The 25,340-nt window shown below is 42.0% G+C and overlaps 3 protein-coding genes across 3 annotated transcripts; all 3 read right to left on the bottom strand.

Moving 5' to 3' along the window:
• Positions 1-921: 921 nt before the first annotated feature.
• LOC146665132 (potassium voltage-gated channel subfamily A member 1-like) lies at positions 922-6,553 on the bottom strand. Its single transcript, XM_085412611.1, has one exon. It carries the CDS (start codon positions 6,186-6,188, stop codon positions 4,713-4,715), a length of 1,476 nt encoding a protein of 491 aa, XP_085268737.1. The 5' UTR covers positions 6,189-6,553; the 3' UTR covers positions 922-4,712.
• Positions 6,554-8,287: 1,734 nt separating this feature from the next.
• Positions 8,288-12,558, bottom strand: LOC146665131 (shaker-related potassium channel tsha2-like). Its single transcript, XM_085412612.1, has 2 exons — positions 10,537-12,558; positions 8,288-9,375 (listed from the first exon to the last, which is right to left on the bottom strand). Exon 1 carries the CDS (start codon positions 11,985-11,987, stop codon positions 10,557-10,559), a length of 1,431 nt encoding a protein of 476 aa, XP_085268738.1. The 5' UTR covers positions 11,988-12,558; the 3' UTR covers positions 8,288-9,375; positions 10,537-10,556.
• An 11,858-nt stretch (positions 12,559-24,416) lies between these two features.
• Positions 24,417-25,340, bottom strand: LOC146665130 (galanin receptor 2a). Its single transcript, XM_085411097.1, has one exon. The coding sequence runs from the start codon at positions 25,338-25,340 to the stop codon at positions 24,417-24,419; it is 924 nt and encodes a 307-aa protein (XP_085267223.1).

The raw sequence follows: 25,340 nt of genomic DNA, 5'->3' as shown, positions 1-25,340 counted from the left end.
GAAGAGGAGACGAGTTCAACAGTCCTTTAGGCGCTTTGCTCCAAAAAAACAAACAAAAAAACAGGTCCTTCCCCATCGGTGAATAAATGTACAGTCCTGACAGAAAAGACAAACTCGTAGCCATTCTCATACAAACAAGAACTTCTCCCAGTATTGTCACCTTTGGCAAGTGAGATACACAACATCGCAACATTCAGTCATGTTCAGTGCCTCTTTATAAGCAGGCAAAAAGAAATGGAAAAAAGCAGTCCAACATCGAGACTTTTAATAAACAAGTATGCCTTTAAACCAGTGAAGTACAGAGGAGGGTGTGTGGCACAGGCCCTGTTTAGACAAGCTGGACACGTTTCCCACAACGCTGTCGTTACAGTTTAGACTGAGATCAGAGGGGGCGAAATGTCGTTCGAGAGAGGATTTCAGTCCTACAGTGGAGATAAAGTCTAAGAAACTAGCCCTTGACGTCCTTGCTCACATTCAGAGCCTCGCAAGCACAACCTGAACATCACGCACAGACGCTGACAAACGCCGTCTCAGTGATGAGGTCAGCGCTAAAGTGCTTTTAAGAAATCCAGCAAAGGACACGACAAGTTCTGAACAGGGCCTTACAGGAAGCCTTGGTGCAGATGAAAGCAAGGGTTTTCTTTCTTTTGTTTTTTTTTTCTTTTAAATGATGCAACTGTATTATAGTTGATCCACAGTTTGAAAGGCAAAGCTCATGCATTCTTCCATCAATCATGCAGTTTTTTGCAATTAGTAGACTTCTGTAGAGATACATCTTAGCAGTAGAGATTTGGAAAAAAAAATGTGAACGTGGTGATTTTGAATGAATCGTGGTTTTTTTTTTCATCATCTTCTTGGAACCAAAAAGACAAACTTTTTTTTTTTTTTTAAATATATATAGTTTGTACACTTCTTGTCCATATCATCTAGTGTAAAGCACGTGGTCATAATACAGTAGTTTCATTATCATGGCTTACTTGGAGGAACATTTTGTTTTGATATTCCAGTATAAGGCATGTTCTTCCTAAATCATTCATGTTACGGTGCCACCACAAGTCAAACAAAACAAAGGAAACTAGGAACACACTTTAAAATTGTTTCTCATATATAATTGTAGTATATATTGGTTACTTTATCTTACTGTAGCTAAACTGCATGTTATTCTCATGACATTTTGTGATATTTTTTTCTTAATTAAATGTTTTTTTTAAAGATCTTCTCACTCATGTTTGTTTGCAGAAGCATAGCATCTGACAGGAAGCTAAACAAATGAGGATGTAAAATAATTTAGGCACCTTCTCTGTCTTTCTCTCTAACAGCTGATTCTCTGTAAGTGTGCTCTAGGCTCTTCCTTTGGGACTCTGCTATAAGTCTGACTGAACCCTTCGGGCAGCTTTGTTCCTCGCAGCGAAACTTCAGTCCGACCGGGGAGCTCAGTGGGAACGGCCACTGCTGCAAAGCCTACATTTGGATTTCTCACAAGAAAATGTCAGCCTCTACAACTGACCCCTCTGACCTTTGCAAAAAATCTCAGAACGAAAGACAAGAGGTTGGTACATAAGCAGCCCTGTTGTATCTGTCAAGTGTTTTTCTGACATTCAAAGTTGTGTTCCCATTTTTACAAAAAGCTTTTAAGGAACAGGTTACCTCTTATTCTATTGCTGTTAAGAATGCATGTTTCAGTTGGGTATTTGAATGTGTAGCACCATTCACACATGCCCTCAAAGCAGGAGTAGTGACAGTAATGTAAATGTGAGGGCAATCACTTGTATCTTCATCCCCTCGTGTTGGCGTTTCATGCAATCCTTCAATGATTTCTGGGTAGCTGCATGTAAGAAATTGCTATATTTTTTGTATTCTTTACGAGAAATCCTAGATAGAGTGATATCGTTCTAATTTTTTTTTTTTTTTTTTTTGCATTTACTGACATTTGCCGTGCCTGAGGTGGACACACTTCATCAGTACAGTACAGAGATCAGTCCCAAATGAAATGACGGACAGTGCCGCAAACTACTCAACCAGCCACCAACAACATAACAGAGAGGAAGATAAATTACTGAGAAGGAAATCATCTTTTCCAAAATGATTCAGGAAGGCTTGCTTCAGCCGCAGGAAACGTGTTAAGGGAGCAAAACAAGAACGGTAGTCGTGTACTAGCACCGCAAAGAATAACCAAACAACTCTGACATTCAAGTAGCACTGCAGTGTTTTCTTTTTACAGGATACTGTCAGGAGTGTGCTAAATGTAAAAGGAAACAAGGCAAAACAAAAATAACAATAGCATACAGTACAGTATAAAATCTAGCTATCATTCAGAGAAATTATTCTCAATACTGAGTGTAGGTTGATGTACAGTAGCTGGAGAATTTCAAGTACATTTTGTTCTACTCTATCTGCAGTCTGCTTGTCTGGAACAATATGCTGAGAAACGATGCACGACGAATGAACAAGCACAGGCAAAAAGAAAGGAAAATCTCACTAGTAAAGAAAAATAAGGACTTACGCAGCAGAATAAAACAACTGTGCAAAGAGATGGGCTTCACTTTGCTGTGCATCACATTGCCCAAAAATTTCAGTGTGACAGCTTTTAAAACTAGATTCAACTTCTCTGCCGTTTTTAAACACATTCGCTAATTTTCCTGTGACACTACGGTAACTTGACATGGCACTGTTTCAAAGAAACGGACACATTAAAAAGTCGACCTCATCCCATTAGGAGAGTCAGGCAATCTCTACAAACTACAAACGCGTTCTGATTGTGCGTAGCTTTGAGTGAAAAAAAGGAGCAGGATTGTGGTACACTATTTACCCTAAGTGCTTGTGTAAAGGCTATGCTTTGGGACTCTCACATTCAATATTGCATGACTGCAGTTTACACTTAAGGTTCCATTTTGCATTATGGTATAGGAAACCCTGCGTTGAAGCTTGCAGCTCTGCAGTGTTTGCAATGACCTCACTGAGGTAGAGACCTTGAAAGGATGCATGGTGCACAAAGAAAAGCATGAAAAACAAAACAATGGATATTCCCTTTTGAAGTGGAGTGGTAAACATGCAGAGTACAATACATTGCTGCTCAAGGGTATAAATAAGTGCATGACAGCATAAAAACGGGTTTGTGCATGACAGCATGGATCTGTTTTTTTTTTCCTATCATATTGACCCAAATCACCTGCTCACCTGGCATCATAGCATCATAGCAAACACGGTTTCAACACTAAGACAGAAGGTGGACCAGCTCTGCTCAACCACACAAACACCGCTGAACACAGAGGCACTTTCACTGGTCCTGTTGATGAAAGGGGGAAAGGCACTAGCAACTAAAGTCAGAATATATTTCTGATAAATATCCTTCTCGGTGGATTCAAAACCAGCATGACCTAAATTGGAGATGGAGACAGAAGCATGAGTTTAATCTGTTCTGTTGTCAAAAAAGAAGGTCCATGCAGTGCACTACTGACTAATACAGTAATCGGTGCTTATTAGGATTATATGCTTTTTTGATAATATTTATTCAGTTTCTTTGCCTACTCTTAAATGATAAACTCTGCATCCTGAAGGTAGGTTCGGATATATTTGACCACAATTCAGAGACATCCAGAATTTGATTTCCTTAGTTTTCCTGACAATAGGGCACCACAAAGTGCCAAGATTTAGCAACAAGCTGTATACTCACGTCATGCATTAAATATACCAGGATACAAAAGTACCTTAGTTGACAGACCATAATGCAGGTTACTTTTTTTTCATGCTATGATCTCATTTATGTACTGTTCCCTTAAGATTTAACATTCAATTTCTATACTTCTAAATGATTTGCATTTTCGAACCAAAAACTCATCCAGTGCACTCGGTGTGAAAACAGAATGGAAGAGGGGCAGGGTGGGGGGTTGTAGGAGGGAATGGAGGCAGCTATCCAAAAGAACATCCTTTCCGGTGTTGTGAGATATGTCTTGTGCATGCCAATATCAAAATGGAAAGTCTCTAATCATGCTCATGTGAAGCTCACGTTCTCATTGTGCTGTGTCGCGTCTAAAGGGCATGGCATTGAATCACTTGGTGATGACACAATTACAGCAACTGCTGAGGAAAAAAACGAAACTAAACAAAAATGAAACAGCAGCATTGCAGATGTCTGTGAAGCAAGTAGATCGCCGTCTGTTTATATCCAAACAAGAGAGATCAGTCTTCCTCCTATAAGGTGCTTTGCCGAGTAGAAGATCCTTTGCGGAGAGAACGGGGAATGGAGGGAGGGTGTGTGTGGGTGGGGGTGGCGGGGGGAGGTCTCCTAACTTTTTTTGGCGCTTACCATTTGGCCGCAGATGCTTGCATGTCTGCAGTCATTTCTGGTGGGTTGTGCAACTTGCTGAAATGTTATCTGTACTCCATGCATATAAGATTTTAATTATCACACTGTGGTCTGAGAAGACGGCGTGTGCTCTGGGTCCTCGAGGGAGCCTGGTGTGTGTGTAATGATCAATGTCTTCTCTCTGATGTGACTATATATTTGTAGTATCAGAATAATAATTCTTTCTACCTGTCATGTACTCTAACAGCTTTGTTTTGTTTTTTTTCTGCTTCCTTTCGGTATAGCTGAGCATAATTGCAGGCCTAATGCCATAGAGTGCTTTGGGGAGGTAAATGAAGCATTCCTAACTTACAGTCTACTCCATCTATAACAGTCTCGTAGAGAGACTAAAATTCCTAGCTAGTGTCTAAACATCAGTAAGCAGCTTGCTTTTGTTTACACAGTTCTGGTTGGCTATAGTGCAATTGCCAGTTCTGAGGTTTGCCTCCCTAAAGTTATCGATGCTATTGTTTATGTCTCCATCAATCTCCATGTACTCTGATTTGCTGACGGTAGACGAACTACGGCGGCTGGAGTTGGTTTCAGACGGGATGTTGGGAGTGCTGACGTTGAGCAGCTGGGCTTGCTCTTCTCCCTCAGTTTCCCTGTGGTAGAAGTAGTTGAAGTTGGACACGATGACAGGCACTGGGAGAGCAATTGTCAACACTCCAGCGATGGCGCACAGAGATCCAACAATCTTGCCTCCTATAGTGACCGGGACCATGTCCCCATAGCCCACAGTTGTCATGGACACAACAGCCCACCAAAATGCATCCGGGATGCTGCCAAAGTGCGAATCTTGCTCCTCTGCCTCAGCAAAGTAGACAGCACTGGAGAACAAGATGACTCCAATGAACAGAAAGAAGATCAGCAGTCCTAGCTCTCGCATGCTGGCCTTGAGGGTCTGTCCCAAAATCTGGAGTCCTTTAGAGTGTCGTGACAGCTTGAAGATCCTAAACACCCTGACCAGACGGATCACCCTGAGTATGGCCAGAGATGTTGCCTGCTCTCCCACCCCCTCGTTTTCTGGGTCTTCAGCCAGCTCAGTGCCAAGTGTAATGAAGTAAGGGATGATGGCCACTATGTCAATCGTGTTCATCATGTTCTTGAAGAAGGCCGGTTTGCTCGGGCATGCTAGGAAGCGTACTATCAACTCAAAGGAGAACCAGATTATACAGAGAGTCTCGATGATGAAGAAGGGGTCAGTAAGGATGTCGGGCTTATAATAAATTGTAATGTTCCCCACTCTCTCTATTCGGCCTGCTGGATCCTCTTTCAGTTGTGGTAAAGTCTCTAAACAAAATATAACTATTGAAATCAGGATCACCATCACGGACACTATGGCAATTCCCCTGGCAGGGCCCGAGCTTTCTGGGTGCTCGAAGAGGAGCCAAATCTGACGCTGGAACTCCTTCTCGGGTAAAGGACGCTCTTCCTCCCTGATGAAGCCCTCATCCTCACGAAACTTCTCCATCGCCTCTACTCCCAGCTCGTAAAATTTGATTTCTTCTGAGAACATATCCAAGGGGACATTCACCGGTCTTCTCAGCCTCCCCCCAGACTGATAGTAATAAAGGATGGCATCGAAGCTGGGACGGTTTCTGTCGAAGAAGTACTCATTTCTCAGAGGATCAAAGTACCGCATCCTCTTTTTCGGGTTGCCCAACAACGTCTCCGGAAACTGGGAGAGCGTTTTCAGCTGCGTCTCAAAACGAAGACCGGCTATGTTGATAACCACCCTCTCGCAGCACTCGTGGTCAGTGTGGTCAGGGGGGTAGGTGTCCTGAGGGTGGCCAGGGACAGCTGAGGTCTCGTCCATATTATCGCCCGCTACTACGGTCATTTTGGGACGAGGAGGTGATTAAAAGAGGGGGAGGAATTTTGCTGGGGTGTTGGTTAGTCTGGCTGAGCAGGCATTCAGGATTGGGAGGAAATTTTCCACTCCTCAGCTCCCCGCACCCCTGAAACTGTTGGAGACGTCCCCAGATACTAGGGGGGGGGCTGGCTGCTTTGCCTCAGTGCGGCTCCACTGTGGTTCTTGCTGGCTTGACCATTGCTCCTCTCCGGTGCATCTGCAGCTATTGTTGCTGCTGCCTCTGTCACCAGGAGAGAGGAAGAAAGGCAGAGATAGAAAGAGAGAGAGAGGGAGGGAGGAAATAATGGGATCAAACAGCCCAAGATATTTGCTGTATCAGCATTTTCTGCAGTTTATTTATTTATTTATTTATTTATGTCTCTCGGTGTGCATTGAGTGCAGTTATCCAACATTTAACGTGTAAGGAAACACATGTGGTGGAGAATTTCTGTAAAATGTGTCAAATATGACCACTTTAAAGCTCCCTCTACAACTTAATAGTGACTTTCTAGTGGTGATATGATGCGGCAGTTATTTTCTACCCTGGCTTAAAATTCCTATTAAAAACAAAATCCACTGGCATTTTCATGTAGTTGCAAAATATTTCTGTAAAACGCTGACAAAGAAACGCAGGATCTCTTTCTTACAGAAGAACAACAGTGATTTGTCCTACGCCACTCACAACAGCCTGAATTATGACGCATAACATTAGCTGTTATTACTATTTGTACATGTAAGCACCCTGCAGCCCAAGTGCGGGGGAAATGTGCAAAAGCAGTAGAGTGAAAACACTCCAGCACCCCCACCACCACCACCACCAAAAAATCTACCTATGAATAAAAATAATCTAACCAGAAAGTGTTACATAAGTTTCGAGGCTTACCGTGGTTTGATCTTGAAAACGTCTTGAATGCGTCTTATCCTCGAGTAAAATCACCCAACAGCAGCGCGCCAGTGGGTGTCATGTGGCAACTTCACATTGTACCAGCAAAAAGAAGAAGAAGAAGAAGAAGAAGGAGAGGAAGAAGAAGAAAAATCCTAGAACCTCACTGTGCCCATCTCCATCCAAACTGTGTCAGTAAAGCACGATACAAAATCAGGTTTTTAAAGAAAAGAATTCTTGAAATGGGGTAGTGAGGGGAGCCTGAGATGGAAAATGAGCGAAATAAAAAAAAAGGGAGAGAGGATCGCAAAGCTGCGGCGTTGGCGGCACGGTGCTGTGAGCAGCTCGCTGTATACCGCAGGAGAAAATCTTGCACTGCAGTTCGGGGGGGAGATACATTAAGGGGCAATAAGCGAGCCCTTGACATTTCCAGACATCACTGCATCAGCAGAAATCTGTTTTGGTTTTTTTTTTTTTTTTTGCCACTAGACAAGATGACGGGTAGAGTGGGCTTCAAGGCGGCATCGAGAGCGAAATGTTTCTGTTTTTTTTATGAATAAATAAATAACATTGGTGAGCTGAGAGAGAGTCAAGTGTGGCAGCGATGTCCAAATGTTTGCTCAACAGTGTCAAGCATGTTTTGCTGTGCGTTTTACATGCAAGTGCAGGGGAGGCGAGGGAGAAAAGAGGATGGGGAGGGGAGGGGAGAGGGAGGGCAGCAGAAGGAGGAGGAGGAGTTGGAAGGTTTCGACGCAATGCAGACCGGCTCTACCAAAGCACGCCGCCAGAAGTTCTCCATACACCACAAAAACAAGAACGCTCGTGTGCCAGCGCTGGTGCAATCACACCGCAAAGAAAATACAGAGATCCCCGGAACCCACTCCACGTCACATCTGAGATCATCTATATCTTAGAAAATGAGAATCTAATCAGTTGTTTGGCGATTAAAGCATCCGCTTTCCTTTCCGTCTCTTAATGATTTAAGGATTAAATCGTTAGTTGGTCGCGTCAAGGACTTCGATGCGCAAGTCTGTATCTGAGCCAGTGCATACCAGATTCGGTGTAGTAAGTTTGAACATTGCACTAATGAAGAGCGTGCTACATTTTACTCATCAGCAATCGGTTTGAAGCCCTTAAAGCTACAAAGTACTGCTTCCTCTCCAGGCTGTGCAGCTCTCACATCCGATTCTTTATCATACGGAGTTTAAAAGGTTCCTCAGTGGTGAAGTCGCTGTTAGATTTTGGCCCCTGAAGGCATGCAGGTGTACCAAAAAAGGTGGGGAATTTTCCATAATGCTCCGCTGATGACTTTCAGCACCGCGGACAGCGCAGATGATTGATCGACGTCTGAAAACTTCCTTCGAAACAAAAATGAATAAAAATAAAATAGACGCACTGACAACGAAGCAAGTAAATAATCTGCTCCATTAGTTAATTGCTGAGCTGTATGCAGATACCTGACGGTGTGAGCAGATGGGCTCCTCTTACTTAAAGCAAGCATCTTCTAACTTTCAAAAACACAGAATAAACACAAAAGTCGGGTGATCGGATTTCTGTCTAATTTCTTAAAATGTGCTTAAAGACAAACCCCTTCATTTATCACTATGACATTTTATTAGGTTAATTGGTTTCGTGGCAAGACAATCCGATGTCTGCTTCTGCGCCCATTTTCCACGATTCAGCACCAAAAGTGATAAAAACGTATTAAACTAATTAGTGAGCATAGATTTTATTATTTAATTTTCTTTTTTTTAACAAAGGGTTTGGTGTTTTTCTTTTCTGCTCTCCTCGGTGAAACAATGAAAAATGACAAGTGGTATTTTCTTCTTCATGAATCATTTATCAAAAGGATTAAGTTAAGTTCACGTTCGTGTTTACATTAGAAAAATAAATATTTTATTACATTTTTAATCCACAATGAATTCAGGTCATGCAGACGTTGCATTGTAATGCTCTGGCCTAAGATAAAATAAAGGTACTTTTTTTTACAACGTTGCATTATAAGCGGCAAGAGAGCAATATATACACAGTTCTTCTATACAAAGAATGCATGGTCATTTTTAAAGCGTACACAAAAGAATGTTTTTTTCTAACACAAAAACGTATGTCCATTACACAAGACTGAACCTTTTCCATGCGTTTCCACTGTAATGTCTCTGTAGGTTATAATACTGGCTGTGCGAGAATAGTCCGTGAGAAACCGATCCAGTGTTTTGGAGGAGAAGAGAGCGCCACGCGTGTGTCTTGTTGTGACTCTGTGGGAACAACAAGCTCCACTTAATCTTCTGCCTCCTGCAAGTAAGCACAAAACAAAACCCACCCCGTTAACATTTAGGAGGTGAGGGAAAGCAGTCGAGCATGTGCTGACCTTACTTAACCGCCACAAGTATCCGGATACATACAGAGTCAAATAGCAGGATCTCGGGGGCTTATGGCTAAATCAGTAAAGGCCAACTGCAACAGTGCAAAGACACTTAAGCTAAAGCGTTAATTTTGCGCACTGAGGAGCCTGAGCAGGAGTGCTGACTGCATGGATTTTTATCATCCACACAGCGGCGCACAGAGCTCACTTGTTCTTACAGACCAGAGTTCCACAGAAGCACATGTCCCAAAGAAAAATAAAGACAATGACGATTTCTCTCGTCTTTCATATTGTTAACTTTGAATTTCACATTTTTTTGAGATTTTATAATGCAAGAAGAAAATTTCATCAAATTAAAACGTGACACACACAGGGCTGGAGTCCCTGTTAACACACAAATGTACCATCCAAGAGGTCATTAGATCTTGACATGGGGGCTAAGGTGAAGCAGCAAGGTTTACAAAAAGCAGGATAAAAGTGATTAAGACTGGGCACGAAAAACTGTTCACCACAAATCAACATCTGAGCGCCAAGTGCTCTCGTGACTGCAGCCATCTCGCCACAGAGCAGCCAAATACAGACACGCACATGGCCAGCATAAATCCCCGCTCTGGTTTACACGACGATTGTTTTTTTAGTGGTTCTGTTTATTACTGAATTATTTTCTCTGGTTTTATTTAAAAAACAATAGTTTTCATTAACAAAAAAGGATAATGTGCGCTTTGTTTTCCAATGCCTTTGTGCGTAAACAAAGTAAGGCCACATCACTATTGTCATCTACAGAGGGTTTAAAAAAATCTGCAGTCAAACCAAAGTCAGGAAAATCTCCCCAGTTTTATTTTTGCTTGTTTACTGGAATTTCCTCTTCGAGTCTGTTATCATAAACTGTTCACTGATGGTGTGAAAGCCACAACAATGAGCGTAATGTTTTTGATTTTTTTTTTTTAAATACCTGTGTGTTACATAAGCGGGAGGAATTACTGTTTTCTTCATTCGTTTTAGTGAAATCAAATCAAGCTTTATTCTGGTGAGTTACAGACAAAAGGCTCAAAACGCCCACAGAAACCTGTGTCCACTGAAACAAAACTCACCAGATTTTTTGAGGTCTTCTTTATACATCTGTCAGTTTCACTGTGTATGTCTCCACTGGAGTCACGTGTAGATGTGTCAGAGCTTCTAAGTCGTCGCTTTCTTGGTAGGACTCGGTTTTGGAGAACGACTGGTTACTTTTGATCGAATCACTTTCACCGAACGAGGGCTGCGGCTGATGTCCACAGGTCACGTGTACGTATTGGAGGTTTTCTTCCTGTTCGTTCTCTCTGTGGTAAAAATAATTGAAATTGGACACGATCACAGGAACAGGTAGCGCTATAGTCAGCACTCCGGCGATGGCGCACAAGGATCCGACGAATTTACCTCCGATAGTGGAGGGATACATATCTCCATAACCGACTGTGGTCATTGTCACCACGGCCCACCAAAACGCATCAGGTATACTTGTAAATCCAGACTCGGGGTCATCTACTTCAGCAAAATAAACCGAACTTGAGAATAAAATAACTCCAATTAGGAGGAAAAATATAAGCAGCCCCAGCTCCCTGAGGCTCGCATGAAGCGTTTGCCCGAGAATCTGCAGGCCCTTTGAGTGTCTGGAGAGTTTAAAAATCCTGAAAACACGGACCAGACGGATGACCCTCAGTATGGCTAGCGAGGCCGCCTGCTGACTGCTGCCCTGATGCTCTGCGAGATCAAGGCCCAGGGTGATGAAATACGGAGCAATGGCTATAACATCGATTAGGTTCATCATGTTTTTGAAGAAAGCCGCTTTACTGGGACACGACAGAAACCTCATGGTGAATTCAAAAGAGAACCACACAATGCAAAGTGTCTCCACCATGAAAAATGGATCTGTGAACGGACTAGGCGCTTTTCCTTGCGCACTTGCATTGACCTGGTTGTCATGCACTGCGGGGACCTCTCTGAACTCGGGCAAAGTCTCTAAGCAGAATATAACAATGGATATTAAAATAACCATAACAGACACGATGGCAATCATCCGTGCGGGTCCGGAACTCTCTGGATACTCAAACAGAAGCCACAACTGGTGCTGAAACTCGTTGGAAGGCATCGGTCGGTCCTCCTCCCGAGCCAAGCCCTCGTCCTCTTTGAAAAGCTCTATGGTCTCTTCCTCGAGTTCATAAAACTTTATTTCTTCCAGGAAAATATCCACAGGTACACTGACGGGCCTCCGAAGCCTTCCTCCGGACTGGTAATAATAGAGGATAGCATCGAAGCTCGGTCTGTTCCTGTCAAAGAAGTATTCATTTCTCAGCGGATCAAAAAAGCGCATCCTTTTACGCGGATCTCCCAAAACCGTGGTCGGAAAGCGAGAGAGTGTTTTTAATTGCGTCTCAAAACGCAGACCTGAGATGTTTATGACCACCCTCTCGCTGCACTCCTGGTCTGCTGATTCCACGTCTGCAGCATCTTGTAACAAAGGAGTAACGGCTACAGTCTCTTCGTGGTTCTCCACCACAGTCATCTTTTTCACCCCGCCGAGGGTAAACCCGTCACTCACCTCCTTGGAGGCTTCCTCTTGCCCTTTTGCTTGCACTCCCTCCTGTCTCTCTTTCTCATGCAGCCGCCCGAGATTCAGGCCAAGTCCCTCCTTTTCTTTCTTTCTTTTTTTTTTTTTTTAATCTAAAACTATTTTTACTTGGTGATATGCAAAATGATTTGGTTGTTGTTGATTTACGCTGCCCTTTTGTCAGGTTAGTGCCTCTGAACTGTCAACTTTCAGTGGTGCACACAGATCTCCACTTGCATATGCTATACCAAGAGAAGGCTATCATATTCACACCATTTAAATCTCCAAAGCCCTCCCCAAGTTGGAACACCAGATGACACTTGCTGCTGCTGTCCCTCTCATACCAGTCACTGCACTGTGGCAGTGCAGTGATTTTCCAAGTAAACATGTAGCCTTAGAACACATACTTTCAATTTGAATTTTATGTTTTGCGTGATATTCCACACTTTATAGTGCCCTGTCTTGTTTTGTTCAGAGTGGGGGCTGATACCTTTTCTTTTTGTTTTCACATTCAGAGTCTATTCAGAAACGCAGTCTCTCACTCTGCAGGTCCTTCATTCATGAAATCATTGGGTTATTCTTGTTCCAAGGGGAACCTCCACAACCCAGGCTGTTTCTACTTTGGGCCACAGCCTGGTATTTTAGATACCAGATGTACAGATGAATGTAACAAACAGATATAGCTTAGTTGAGCGCCATGAGGGGTTTTCTTCTGCAGCTACTCATTAGAAGTGTCTTGAAATGAATTAGATGAAATAACCTGAATGCTTTGACGTTCTGGGCCTCGTTTAACCAGGGGCCAGTGGAAACTGCTGGCTTGACTGATACTTGAGCAGCCAGAAAAGATGGAGCCTTCTGGAAGCTGCAGCCAAAATAACATTCATGGCTTCTTTTATTTAAAGGGCTCAATTATATAAGTTGGAGCAAGTGGAGCCCCAGAAGACAACTGACCTATAGCCTCATGGTTACTGATATTCAGAGGTGTCGAGCAACTCAGTTGCAATTCTTCAGACCTCGTTAGGCCCTTGTCAGACTGCAAATCCAATCAAACAGGATAAAATGTATTATTTTTCTCTTTCTAACAGTTTGAATCTGCCGCTACAACTAGTGAAGATTAGATAATAATGAAACATACAGACAATGTGCGGCCTACACGGTGAACTTATATGTGCACTGCAGCAGCAGAGTGATCTAATTATAGCTCGATTTTTCCACTTTCATAAAGCTGTGTCAGTTATGTCATATACTGCAGACACACAAGCACAACAATAGCACCGGGGTGCTAATCAGGGTTATTAAATTCAAACGGGATGCTTTGCCTTATTATGCATACACAGACAGTATTTTACAGATAATTATATTCCATTATAAGTATATTTCACACCAAAGGGCGTGCTTCTTTTTTTTACTGCAATGTTAACAAACCAAAGTTGTCAATAGAGCTCAATTGTTCACCTGCTGAACAAAAGGTTGGATCTCAGACTCGCATGTCAGTTTTAGGACATTGTTCCACCTGCTAATGTGTTAGCATATAGCATTCTCCAAATGACTGTCTGGGTCAAGCCAAGGTGTCAGGCCTTGGCTGTATCCAGGGAAACAAACAATAACAAACAAGTTAAGGAAGTGACACATGGCGCTCGCGTATCTGTCAGAGCAAAAAGAAAAGGCTCAAAGAATCCACAGTTGATAGTTCAGCGAGGATGGGCAGCAACGTCCTTCGGGGTATTCATCTGATCCCATTTGATTAGTTGCTAAGAGTATGAAATTGTACTGTGCGTGTGAAATTGTACGCACACACACAAAGTATCCATTTAAACCTGTGGATGGATATGCATGTGCATGCAATGAGACACATGCCATTCAGCCAGCAGGGTGCATGAACGCTGACAGTAAGGAACCTCCCATCATTATTAATGGCCTGACCTATGATTGTCAGAGAATCCCTTGGCAACAAGACCAGGTGAGTTCACCGAGCACCTCATACATTAAAAACTTTCTTTCTGGTTTTGTTGAGAGCATTTTTTATCATCATATTTTAATAACTCTGAGAGCAAATATGAACTATATTGATTTTCAAAATAGCACGATGCAAATCATGTAGAAGCTGAGCGAATAACAGATAGCCACGTCTTAAAATGAACACCTTCTAATAATCATATATTACTATAACATTTCAGCACTGCTCACATATTAAGATGAGCACTAACTATATTTCTTGAAAAGGCGTCGATATATATATTAGCCTCGTGATTAATTGCACCTGATCCGTTGAAGCTTGCCTTTGTCTAAATATACACAGGTTGAGTTTCCCGGCTAACCCATTACAGACGTGAGGTAATCACAGTAGCAACTTGCGTGAGTGACCCCCCTTGGCTTTCAGCTCCTCCCCAAGCCCAGGCCAAGAATTTGCCAAGTGTACGTGTGTATTTCTGTAAGCGTGCATCTGGCGCTGGTGCGGCTGGTGAATGAACGCATGTGTGTATCATGTTTGCGTGTGTGAGGGTGTGTTAATAAATAAGTTGAAAGAGGAGTTTTTCTAAGGTCAGCAACGCGAGTCAGCAGGTCCTTCGGATCGTATCGTTGCGGTGCCAGTGACTCTGCTCAAAATGAAATAGGTGGCATTTGAGCCAGTCTGACGTATGCCCTTTAACGCTGGTGATGACAGCTTCTCAGGCTGGAATGAGTCTATAGCGGTGGAGTTATATCTGGGAAGCTTTATGGTAACTCTGAAGACTTATACAACAATCCCAAGTACAGATAGAGAATGAGGGGGCTGTCAAGAGCCCATTTAGGTTCAATTTGAGCCAAATTTACATAAAGTCAATCATTTTTACAGGTCTGATGAACATCAGATGAATTTTTGACAGCACAATCCATCTTTACTCAAACTTCTTTAGTCATCCATCCTAGGTGTTTGACCTTCACCACATAGAAATGTGTGAGTTATTAGTGTGACAGTAGAAGGTGGCTTTCTTTTTCCTCCATGCAAAGTGGAAAGTTTCTGTGAGATATGCAACTTTAAGGCATGTCAGTGAGAGCTGGATTTATGACATCACATGTACCAGTGACAGTGGGTGACTGGCACAGGCGTGTTGTGGATATATGGGGACATATTCATCTTCAGCGGGGAGGGAGGAGTAGGTGCGATTTTAAGATTACGAAAGTAAGAAAATTACAAAAGTAATATAAATGCGCTGTATAACAACTGCTACAGCAGCAGGTCAGTGATGTTTATTAAATAGATAGTAAGGCTCTGGTTCATTGTGAATTACAGTTATTTCTTGTATATAAACAACGGGTACATTCACACAGTGTATGAATGTTATATCTGGGAAGCTTTATGGTAACTCTGAAGACTTATACAACAATCCCAAGTACAGATAGAGAATGAGGGGGCTGTCAAGAGCCCTTTTAGGTTGTGTGTGTGTGAATGGGTGGATGACTGAATGTAGTGTAGAGCGCTTTGGGGTCCATAGGGACTAAGTAAAGCGCTATACAAATACAGGTCATTTACCATTTACCATTTACAAAAACACAAAAAGGTTTATGACTTTGTTGATCAAAATGTTGTTTAAATCAACTAATTTTAGTTCAACTAAACATTTTAAATTATTCAAAATTTTAAAAAGTCTTACACATCCTCCTATATTGCAGTTTGAACTTATAGCAGGGGGGTCAAACATAAGGCTTGGGGCTCAGAATCAGCCCGGCAAAGGCACCAACCTGGCCCACTGAATTAATAAAATGTGAACTATATTCACATTCTATAATAAATTGTATGGCTTTTCCGAACGATTAAAAGCCTCCCACCGTGGTCTTTCATACACCAAAGTAATTAACTAAGAGATAAACAGTTGAAGTTTGTGTTTTATACACGACAGTCTTGCCAACGCGCTGCCAGAACTTCCTCTCTAATTTTAGACATTTATTTCTTACAATTTAAGTCTAAAGAGTCATGCTGAACGATTTCTTTCATTTGCAGTGGCAGAGACGTATCATTGAAATTGCACTTCTTTGCCTTATACGAAGATATCTGAGGGAGTTAAACATCTTTGCACTGAAGACAGGGGATTTTCCCTGGACTGGCCCACTTAAAATCAAAGTGACCCACAATGTAAAATGAGTTTGACATCACTAACATGTGTACAACAGCATGTGTGTGTTTTATATATGTGTGGGTTTAATCCTATATAACCGTTTTTATTACACATTTTAATAATAGGACTGCCTACATTTTAATCAAGTATCATTGTGCACTGAAAACATTCTGTTTTAAACAAGTTTAACTCTGTTTTAATTTGCACATATCACAACTTGCATATTAGTATCAGTGCATACTTGAAAGAACAACTCAGATGCAACCCCTATTTAGGGTTTATACTACTTAAAATACGCAAGAGGCCTTCTCGATGTCGCCTACAAGGCAAAGTCGTCTTGAATTTTGCCCAAGACTCCTACTGGAATTCTGATCAAGTGATAATGGCTATTCTTAGTCAAAAACTGATACAGTAGGGTAAACTACGTGCAGCTTACAGCATACATTTTGGTCTTCACTCATCAGCCAATGTATATGGCAAAGATGTGAGGACCATGCGCAGCTGCATCTAATTAATAGTGTGAAAGTTTTTGCCTAATAGCACCTAAGCTGTGTTTATACCATTCCCATTACCCACTCTGCAAGTGAGGAAAGTACGTAGTCCCCTCACTCCGAGGTGTCTGTACCCAGGGCTTCCACTTTAGAAAGAGGATACCCCACTCAAGCTGTTTGCCAGTTCCTGCATTTTGATAGCCACCACTTTTAGACTGCAGTCATCTGAAGTTGATGTTCCTGTTTTTGCTGATAGGTAATGAAGCATGCAGCAAGACTTGAAACTGGATGCCTCAAATCCAGAGGGCAGGGTTCTTTGGAATTACCTCTGCATGTCCCATCCCACACCTACCTCGGATTATCATTTCACTTCTTGATCAAGCCTTTCCCTTTTTTAGCAGGCAGTGTCGTCCAAAATCCAGGCTGAGATGGGGGGTGGGTGGGGTGGGGTAGGCAACTCCAGGCGGATCAGTTCACAGGAGAACCACACGTGGGGTATTAATCAAAGGTGACTTCAAAGGTCTCAAATTACAATTTTCTTTATTGGTAACTTTATGTTTATATCATCCTCCCCTCAGACTCCTCTTTCTTGGCACTGGGAGCTCCTGTTAGCTGCTGTTTGTATATGTTTGTGTGCACGTTCTCATCATGTTGAGCACAGCCAGAGTGTTTCAATGCATCACACAGGACCTGATTTATCTGCAGTATCTGAAGCAAACTGATTTGCATTTGTAAAGATCTGCTGTTTTCCCTGCTTTAAAATCAATTTGGGGGCTAGGCTGGGCAACAGCTTTCATTTTATACTACACTACTGTAGACTTAAAATACATAAAATAATACTTCATATATGCTTAAGATGGACAGACTGCCAGCAATGCAAACAGACTCCCCCAGAGTGTCTATGTGTATATATAGTAACATTTAACTTCTAAACCCTCATCAGGCAAATGGTTAATGACAAAGAGAAGACCTCTTATACAGGAAGCTTAAGTCATACAGACACCCACATTCTGCAGGGGCTTCACAAGGTGAGACTGAACTTTCTTGTGAGACTGTTTACAAAATTACTATAATTTAGTGAACTAACTAATAGAACGATATACAGCTTTTACTACTACTGCCTACTTTTGCCTAAGTCACCTTCATGCTTAGAAAACAGCTCGGACTCATCAGGGGACCTTTTGATGTGTACTTTGGTGTCTGGCACTTGGAAGTAGATCCTTTGTGTTATGTTTACATACACTGCTAAGATGGTGAAAGGTTGCTTAACAGGGGGACTGAATATGAACATATACACAGTTACCAGTTGGGGGTTCTGTGACTGATAGAGATAGAATAATGAGAGGAAGAGAGAGAGTATTGTGGTATGTAATGGATGGCTAGCTACTGCTGAATACACGTTCCACTATAAACCAAGCTCCATCTCCGTTCTTCTGTCGAATACACCACACTTTGGATTTTGTGGGCTGAGGGCACCAGGCCTCTGAATCCCGCAGAAGCTCAATCAGATTAGGATGTGAACTCTAGCTATTCTTGAGCTGTCTCCTCGATGTGGCTGTTCTGCTGGGTCCTTGTTATCAGGGAGCACCGCAGCCATCAGGAGAAGGGCTTGATTTGCAGAGATGCTTGGATAGATGGTATCTGTCAAATTGAAATATGCATGCCAAGGTCTCTTAACAGAACACCACCTTGCTATGAAAAGATCAATATTATTTGCATCACTTGTCAGTGGTTTAAATGTTTTGGGTGTAACTGAATCAAGAAAATAAGCATCATTAGGTTTTAATACCCCTTTTTGTCATGCTGCTCTGGTCACAAGTTGTTTTGGTGTCCTGTCAAGACCAAAGCAAGACCATGCTCAGAGTTTTGCTGAGGGTTGACCCCAAAATCTTCACATTTTCAATCTTCACATTACCTGCCGTGTTACAGTGTGTGCTGCACTGTCAAAGGGCTGCTGGACTCTGATATTAGGTCAGCCTGGAATCATCTGCATACAAGTTGTTGCCATGTGGCAGATAGTCTCCACCAGCCCACACCATGGAAATCTTGTGTTTTCTCTAAAACAAATGAAGCATTACTTCAATGTGTTCATAAACAGGGTCACCTTAAAGCAGAGGGGCTGATCTCCCTCTCTGCTTTCACTTAGCTTTCTGTTATTTGTTTTAAGATGATGCAGGGTGCTTGATGGTCCTATTGTATTTCTGCAAAGCAGCTTCTGAGCCCAGTGGATCTTTGGGTTACTCACATAACCGATGGAGAACTGGTTTTGTGATGACATCACATGCTGAGCTGTCCTGGGGTGCTTTGCAGTTTGTTGCACTTTGTATTCCAACTAAGAGTCAGTCAGCATGCTAAGAAAATAAACGCACAGCATGGTATATTTAACAGCCTCTCTTTTGAAGAGCCACCACTGCATAGTTCGGCTATTGTAAACACAGCACAATAACCTCTGTAAACCCTGTCATATTAAGAATTTACACTCGTGTTTGTGTCTGTATAGATGCTGTATTTTCATCTTTCAGCAGTGCTGTAATTGAATCCCGCTCACAGAGCAGCCCTCCGCAGTGAACCTTAGAGACTCCTATAAATAAACTGACAACTCTCCTTCAACACTTGCCTATATGGCATATGGAATGATTAGCTCATGGCTGGAGCCCTCTGATCTTACAGTGTGTAGCCACAACTATTTTCTGTCAGCTATTTGCATTGCTTAACTCGTGGATTGCATCAAGAATGGGGTCTCTGAGGAATTCATAAAATGTAGCTGTGTTGCTGTGTGTGTTGGCCAAACATTAACTTATTATGTGTAACATGATATTGTATTAACAGGATAATTTGTTACAAGAAATGTTTATAAGAGGACTTATTAAGATTGGTCAGTATAACTGTATAAATTGTTGTTTTGATCATTAAAAAGTGCAGTGAAATCTGCATCGATGGCAGCAATAGATAAAACAGATGCATTTAATCCCTTTGATTTTTGCGCTGTCCTGTAAAGACTTTGCTATGACATGTTCTTAATACTAATCTTGTCACCTCTACACTGTGGCAGAGGATCTTTTGGCATTTTTCACCTGTGTTAAGGAAAGTCTTACATGGATCAAGAAAAAGGATGGGCCAGCTAAGCTGCCTGCTCTATCCTCTGAACACCTTGCCATCACCGTGACGGAGACAGTGGTCACCTTTAGGTGCCTGTAGTAGAATAGCTCCAGCTCCAGTCCCTGCTTTCTTTTCAACTTTCTCATGTGCATGAAAACAACATGGAGCTTTCATGTCAGCTGTAATGGGTAAACACTCTTTACCCATTCTGAATGAGGCCATTTGTGTTGGATTTAAGACTTTTTTTTAGCGCATTGTTAGTACTTATTTTAACATCATTTTCGACATTGCTGTTGATTCCTTCATCGACCACAGGTGTTATAGGTCACCAGTTCTAATGTAGGTATGATGCAGCACAAAACACTGGAGCTGGTAACCCAGTGCACCAGCATTTTTATTCAATAGGAGTATTTTTAGTTTCAAGCACACTGTACAAAAATATGACGCACAACTCTTGTTATGCATTTTACTTTTCATTTATTCAACATTAAGTGAAGTATTAATTTGAGGTAAGCCTTAAACTAACTGTTAGTTTTGATTCTTTGCTGTTAGATGATTTTATTTTGTTGAGCAGTTAATAAAGCTGCTATTTTGACTTGAGTTCAGTTCATTTGCCCTGTTTTAACTGCTCAGTGTTAGTTCATTTTGTACATGTTACGGTTCTGGGTCAGTTTCTACCCAGTATTTTGAGTTTATTATGTTTTGGTTTAATTTTGCATCAGGAATTGTTCTCTTGTTTGTGTTCTCATGCTTTGTGTGGGTTTAGTTCCATGTGTTTTTTTCTGTCGGTCTCTCAGTGTCAAGTCTGCGTCTTTGTGTAGTGTTCTTGTTTCCTGTTTTATTGTGAAGGTCTGCATCTCATGTGAGTGTGTGTGTGTGTTCAGTTTTACCTCTGTGTCGTCTTGTTGATTACTCCCAGCTGTGTTCCCCACCTGTGTGTAATCGCCCTGTGTTTCTCTGTGTGTATTTAAGTCGCGTCTTCTGTGTATCCACCCTGCTTCATCTGTGTGTTTCCCTGCTGTCAACCGTCATCTTTTTCCGCCCACTCTCATTCATGTCCAGGTTCGTGTTCTGTAGTCAGTTTGTTCCCAGTTTAGTTTAGTCTTTGCTCCGTTTGCCGTTTGTCCATTTCATTTTTGTGTTTAATAAACCACCCTCACACCTGTACAAGTGCCTGCGTTTGGATCCTCCTTTATTTTCCACACGGCTCATCTCACTCGCTGTGACAGTATATTTTTGCATTTTGGGGGTAAATAAAATGCAATTTTTCAAAATACCCACCGTGTCCTCGTGTCTAACCATCTCAGTCCCTCACAGTATACATATTATAAGTAAGTGTGTATATATGTGTGTGTGTGTGTGTGTGTGTGTGTGTGTGTATGATGCAACGTCTGGGCTTCAACTGAGGCCACAACTCAGCATGAGTAAAACTGCATTATAAGGGATGAAAGAACGATGAAGAGGAAAGTCATACAACACTTGCTGGAAGCCAACTACACACTACTGGGGCACTTATTCTGTCAGTAAGCAAACTGAACTGCTAATACAAAGTAAAACACCACACTAACAAAACATGCAAACAAATGATATCACCAGCACAAGTGAGCAAACTCCCAGGACAACAACCGCTCATGTGACCTGGGTGCAGCCACCTATCAGGGTATGGCACTGACAACCCAAATACAGAGGCAAAATAAGTGAAAGCAAGCTTTAGCTGCTGATGAAAAGTTCAAAGGTAACGAAAAGAGAAGTATGAAAACACAGGCAGCCAAAGACACCAGGAGTACACACTGAGTAAATCTTACAAGGAAGGGGACACATCCAGGAACATACACAGATCCTCTGCCAGAGAGGAGACAGGACTATATTTAAACTGACGACTGTCTGGGGACTGACAAACAGGAGAGGAATGAGATGAAGGTAAAAGTGACACAGAGGTGAGATAATCACAAAACAGGAAGTAAAACAAGACAAGAATGCAAAGAAAGCTTTAAAGAAAAATGGGAAATAAACAAAAAACATCACTAGAAATAGGATTATCATTAAACACACAGAGAGGGTAGAAGTTCTTAGTAGTCTTCACAAGGGGTAACACGGGAAGATATCACATCAAAACTGCAAAAACTAAACAACACAGTAAAAACCTAATTACCACAGCAGCAATAACAACAACTACAGTGAATTAAACTGATTTCAAAATAAAATAAAACTTCCATACAACAGGACCTCTGTGACCGGAGGAGTCGTCCCCTGCTGGCCATTAGAGAGGAATTTTAAAGTTGCCTCGTATTTACTTAGTTTTTCATACCTCTGAGCTACATCCATGTTTTCTTAATAGTTTTTGATCTATCCTCATACTTAAAACACACAAATAGCTCTGATCGTATTGGCTATTGTTCCACAAAGGACCAACCAATCGGCTACGACTGCACAACTTATAGCCTGGCAAGCTATTTAATAACCAGACATTGTTACCTATAGTTTTTTCCCTGCTAAATTGTATTAGCATCCTCTAGCTTTGCCACAATAAAGTTATTTTGACAAATGCCATCAGAACAAGTTCTTTATCACTAATCTTCCTCTGAAAACAGTACATTTGTTTTTGCTACACTGAAACACTCTGCGTGCATTCTTTATTGTCTCACCACATACAGCATAGGGACTGACTACTAGCCTTACTGGTCAGTACAAGTCAGGCCAGCTGTACGGTAAAGAGAAGGCCAAAAGTCAGGGGGCAAGCTGACAGAGGGAGGGGCTGGTTGTCTCCTATTACTTGCTGCCAGAACTCAGCCAGCCTCATTATAACTTCTCTCACTCTGCTTTCTGTTTAACCACAACACCTGATACACAGTCATCATCTTACACCCTCCACAAACTTTAGGCCTGTCTCATCAAAGAGTGTGAACATAGATGTGGGCTTTTATCTGGGACCTGTGATCTTTTTGTGAAAGAGAAATATCAACCGCTGTTGGCGGTGCTGCCATGTGGTTAATCAGCAGCTCTTGAAAGGTTGAGCTCATTTTTAAATGAACATTATTGGTAAGGTTTGATTGTGCACTTAGGATGTGGTTAAACCCCCAGTAAACAGCTGATCGCATCACCTTATATCATGCAGTCACTGCCCTCAGACAATCACAAAACAGCATTAAGAGAAATATCAAATACAAAATCACGCTTACGTGAACTCTCCAGTGTGAGAGTTTGGACCCGAGGCTTTCGAGATGTCACTTTTGATGGCTCAATTGAATTGTGTGAAGGTGAAAGCTGCGGCTGACCTCTGGGTTCTTCATTACATGTAATGTAGTGTAATACTACTGGATCATATAGTCCATATTTAATAGCTATTAGATGCCAAAGTAGCAAAATTTACTGAATGATTTATGGCTGTTTGGAAGAATAGCTGCTCTGTGAATGGAAACCAGATTTGTGGCAGGGTGGGTGGGGGGTGGAGGTATGTGCACACATGTGTAGAGAGTAACAGGAAGCAGACCAGCTTTCTCAAATAAATCATTAAATAATTAAATTTCAAGTTTCTCTCCAAGCAATATTCTACTTTCTGTGTACTTTATGACAAAAAAAAAAAAGAGTATCAATATCAGCTGGTTTCTAGTGAGTCTCCCACCCTGTCAATGAACTCAGTGCCCACCATCTTTGACTGCAGCCTCTGGTGGTAACCTTAATCACACACGAGCTAGTTCTACACCTGCTACAGGTTCTGATTAGAGTGGCCCTCCACCTCAAAGCTGGTCATCAGAGCCGAACAAGGACTACAAATTCCACTTTTTTTCCAGATGGATGAGACTGGAGTGCTTTGAACCACAGGATGAGATCCTCTCTGAATGATATGGAGTACTGTCACAACAGCAACCTGAACACTGCAGCGTGTTTTATGAGGCTTGTTATTATATTCCTAGAAACAGAAGCAAATATTTAAGAGAAACACTGCGGCAAAACAAAAGAAAAAGCAAACTGTGTGCAATCAGTGTCCTGACCTTTTATCCATCCGTTTATTTACTGTTAAAAACATAAAACTACAGAATAATTGAGGTGACCATCATATTAGTTTTATTCTGAAATTTTAGTGTGTAAGTAGTGAAGGTAACAGTGAAAGATTGTGTACAAAGTTTCTCTTAAAAAAAGTGAAGGAAAAAATCCAAACAGGGATACAAAAACATTCAAGCTTCATGATGTATTAAGTCTGAAAAACCTCTACATATTTTTACATTTACACCACAAATACAGACGGTTTCTCTAGTGATTGTGATCTCATGATTCTTCTGAATGTGTTTCTGTTAAAACAGATAAATTGTAATCAGATCTGTATTAATCCTCAAACACATTTCAACATGATGGGGAAAGAAAATTGACCCCCCGATGGTGATGGGAAATCACAGTCATTTGTAAAAATAAAGTAGGATATTGTTTCAAAGACAAATCGTCATTAAGATAGCGATACAGAAACTGATTCCTCCTGCTTTTTAAGGCACATAGCAGATGTGTCACGCCTGAAAATAGACTTTTGATGTCTACTTACTTCTATATTTAAAGCGCACACTTGGAATGGGAAACTGAAATAATCACAAATGTCAACAACAGCAACAACTAAAAAAAATGGCAGACACAGCAGAAATTTTGATTTGTACAAACAGTAACTGTAACAAAAAGGTGTCTTCAGCTCACAAACAAATCAGCTGACTCTAAAGGCTGTCTGTGGTAACACTGGTGACCTGCGGCTGCACCCTGTTCCTGTTACAGCTGAAGAGCCAGGCTGCCCTCCTGTGGCGGTAGCGCTTAGACAGCAGCACATAGAGCACTGGGTTGACACAGGGGTGCAGGTATTGGAGCACAGTACAGATAAAGTGGAATATATCCCAAGCCGCTCTGTGGCGATACAGCCCCAGGTACACACACAGCTCCAGCACATAACTAGGCAGCCAGCACACTGAGAAGGTAGCTGCAGCCAAGAAAACCATGACAGAGGCTCTGCGGGTGTTTTTGGCACTGGACACTGACATTACGGGACTCTTGTGGAGAAACAGAGCCAGACGGACATAGTTGAATGCAATGACTAGCATCGGAATAAAGTAGTAAAGTACAAACTGGCTTAGGACCACTTGGTAGTGGTGCTCATGAATGGTTGGAAGGCAGAAGGTGAAGTTCGTCAGGTTTGGGCCCATGCTCTTTTTGGTAGCAAACATTCGCAGAGGCAGGCTAATAAAGAAGCTGAGGGCCCAGACTAAGACAAACATAAGAATGACCAGATCCATGGTGGGAGGCTGGTACGGGTTGGTGATGATCATGGCTCGGGTCATGGACACAGCGCATAGCGAATAGGTGCTAGCTGCCAGACTGAAGGCTAGCAGGAACTGGTAAACCTTGCAGGAGATGTCACCAAGAGGCCAGGAGTGACTTACAGCAGAGTGCAGTGTGAAAGGGATGAGCAGGAGAGTTAGGAAGTCAGCCAGAGTCATGCTGAACAGAAGGATATCGAGCCGGTTCTTACGCAGTGTGTTGTACTTGGCAAACAAAGAGAAGACCAGCAGGTTGGCACACAGCCCAATGCCCAGGATCACACCACAGGTACAGGCAAAGATTAACCCATAGGTGTTGGGAAAAGCCAT

The sequence above is a fragment of the Rhamphochromis longiceps genome, linkage group LG7 (assembly GCF_057381845.1).
Source record: "Rhamphochromis longiceps isolate RC_006_pf linkage group LG7, R_longiceps_female_GT1.1, whole genome shotgun sequence".
Taxonomy (NCBI): domain Eukaryota; kingdom Metazoa; phylum Chordata; class Actinopteri; order Cichliformes; family Cichlidae; genus Rhamphochromis; species Rhamphochromis longiceps.
The sequence above is the reverse complement of the archived record's forward strand: the minus strand, read 5'-3'. Positions and strand labels throughout refer to the sequence as shown.

Coding starts and splice junctions, on each gene's coding strand:
- LOC146665131 (XM_085412612.1), bottom strand. CDS start 11,987: ATGACTGTGGTGGAGAACCACGAAGAGACTGTAGCCGTTACTCCTTTG.
- LOC146665130 (XM_085411097.1), bottom strand. CDS start 25,340: ATGGCTTTTCCCAACACCTATGGGTTAATCTTTGCCTGTACCTGTGGT.
- LOC146665132 (XM_085412611.1), bottom strand. CDS start 6,188: ATGACCGTAGTAGCGGGCGATAATATGGACGAGACCTCAGCTGTCCCT.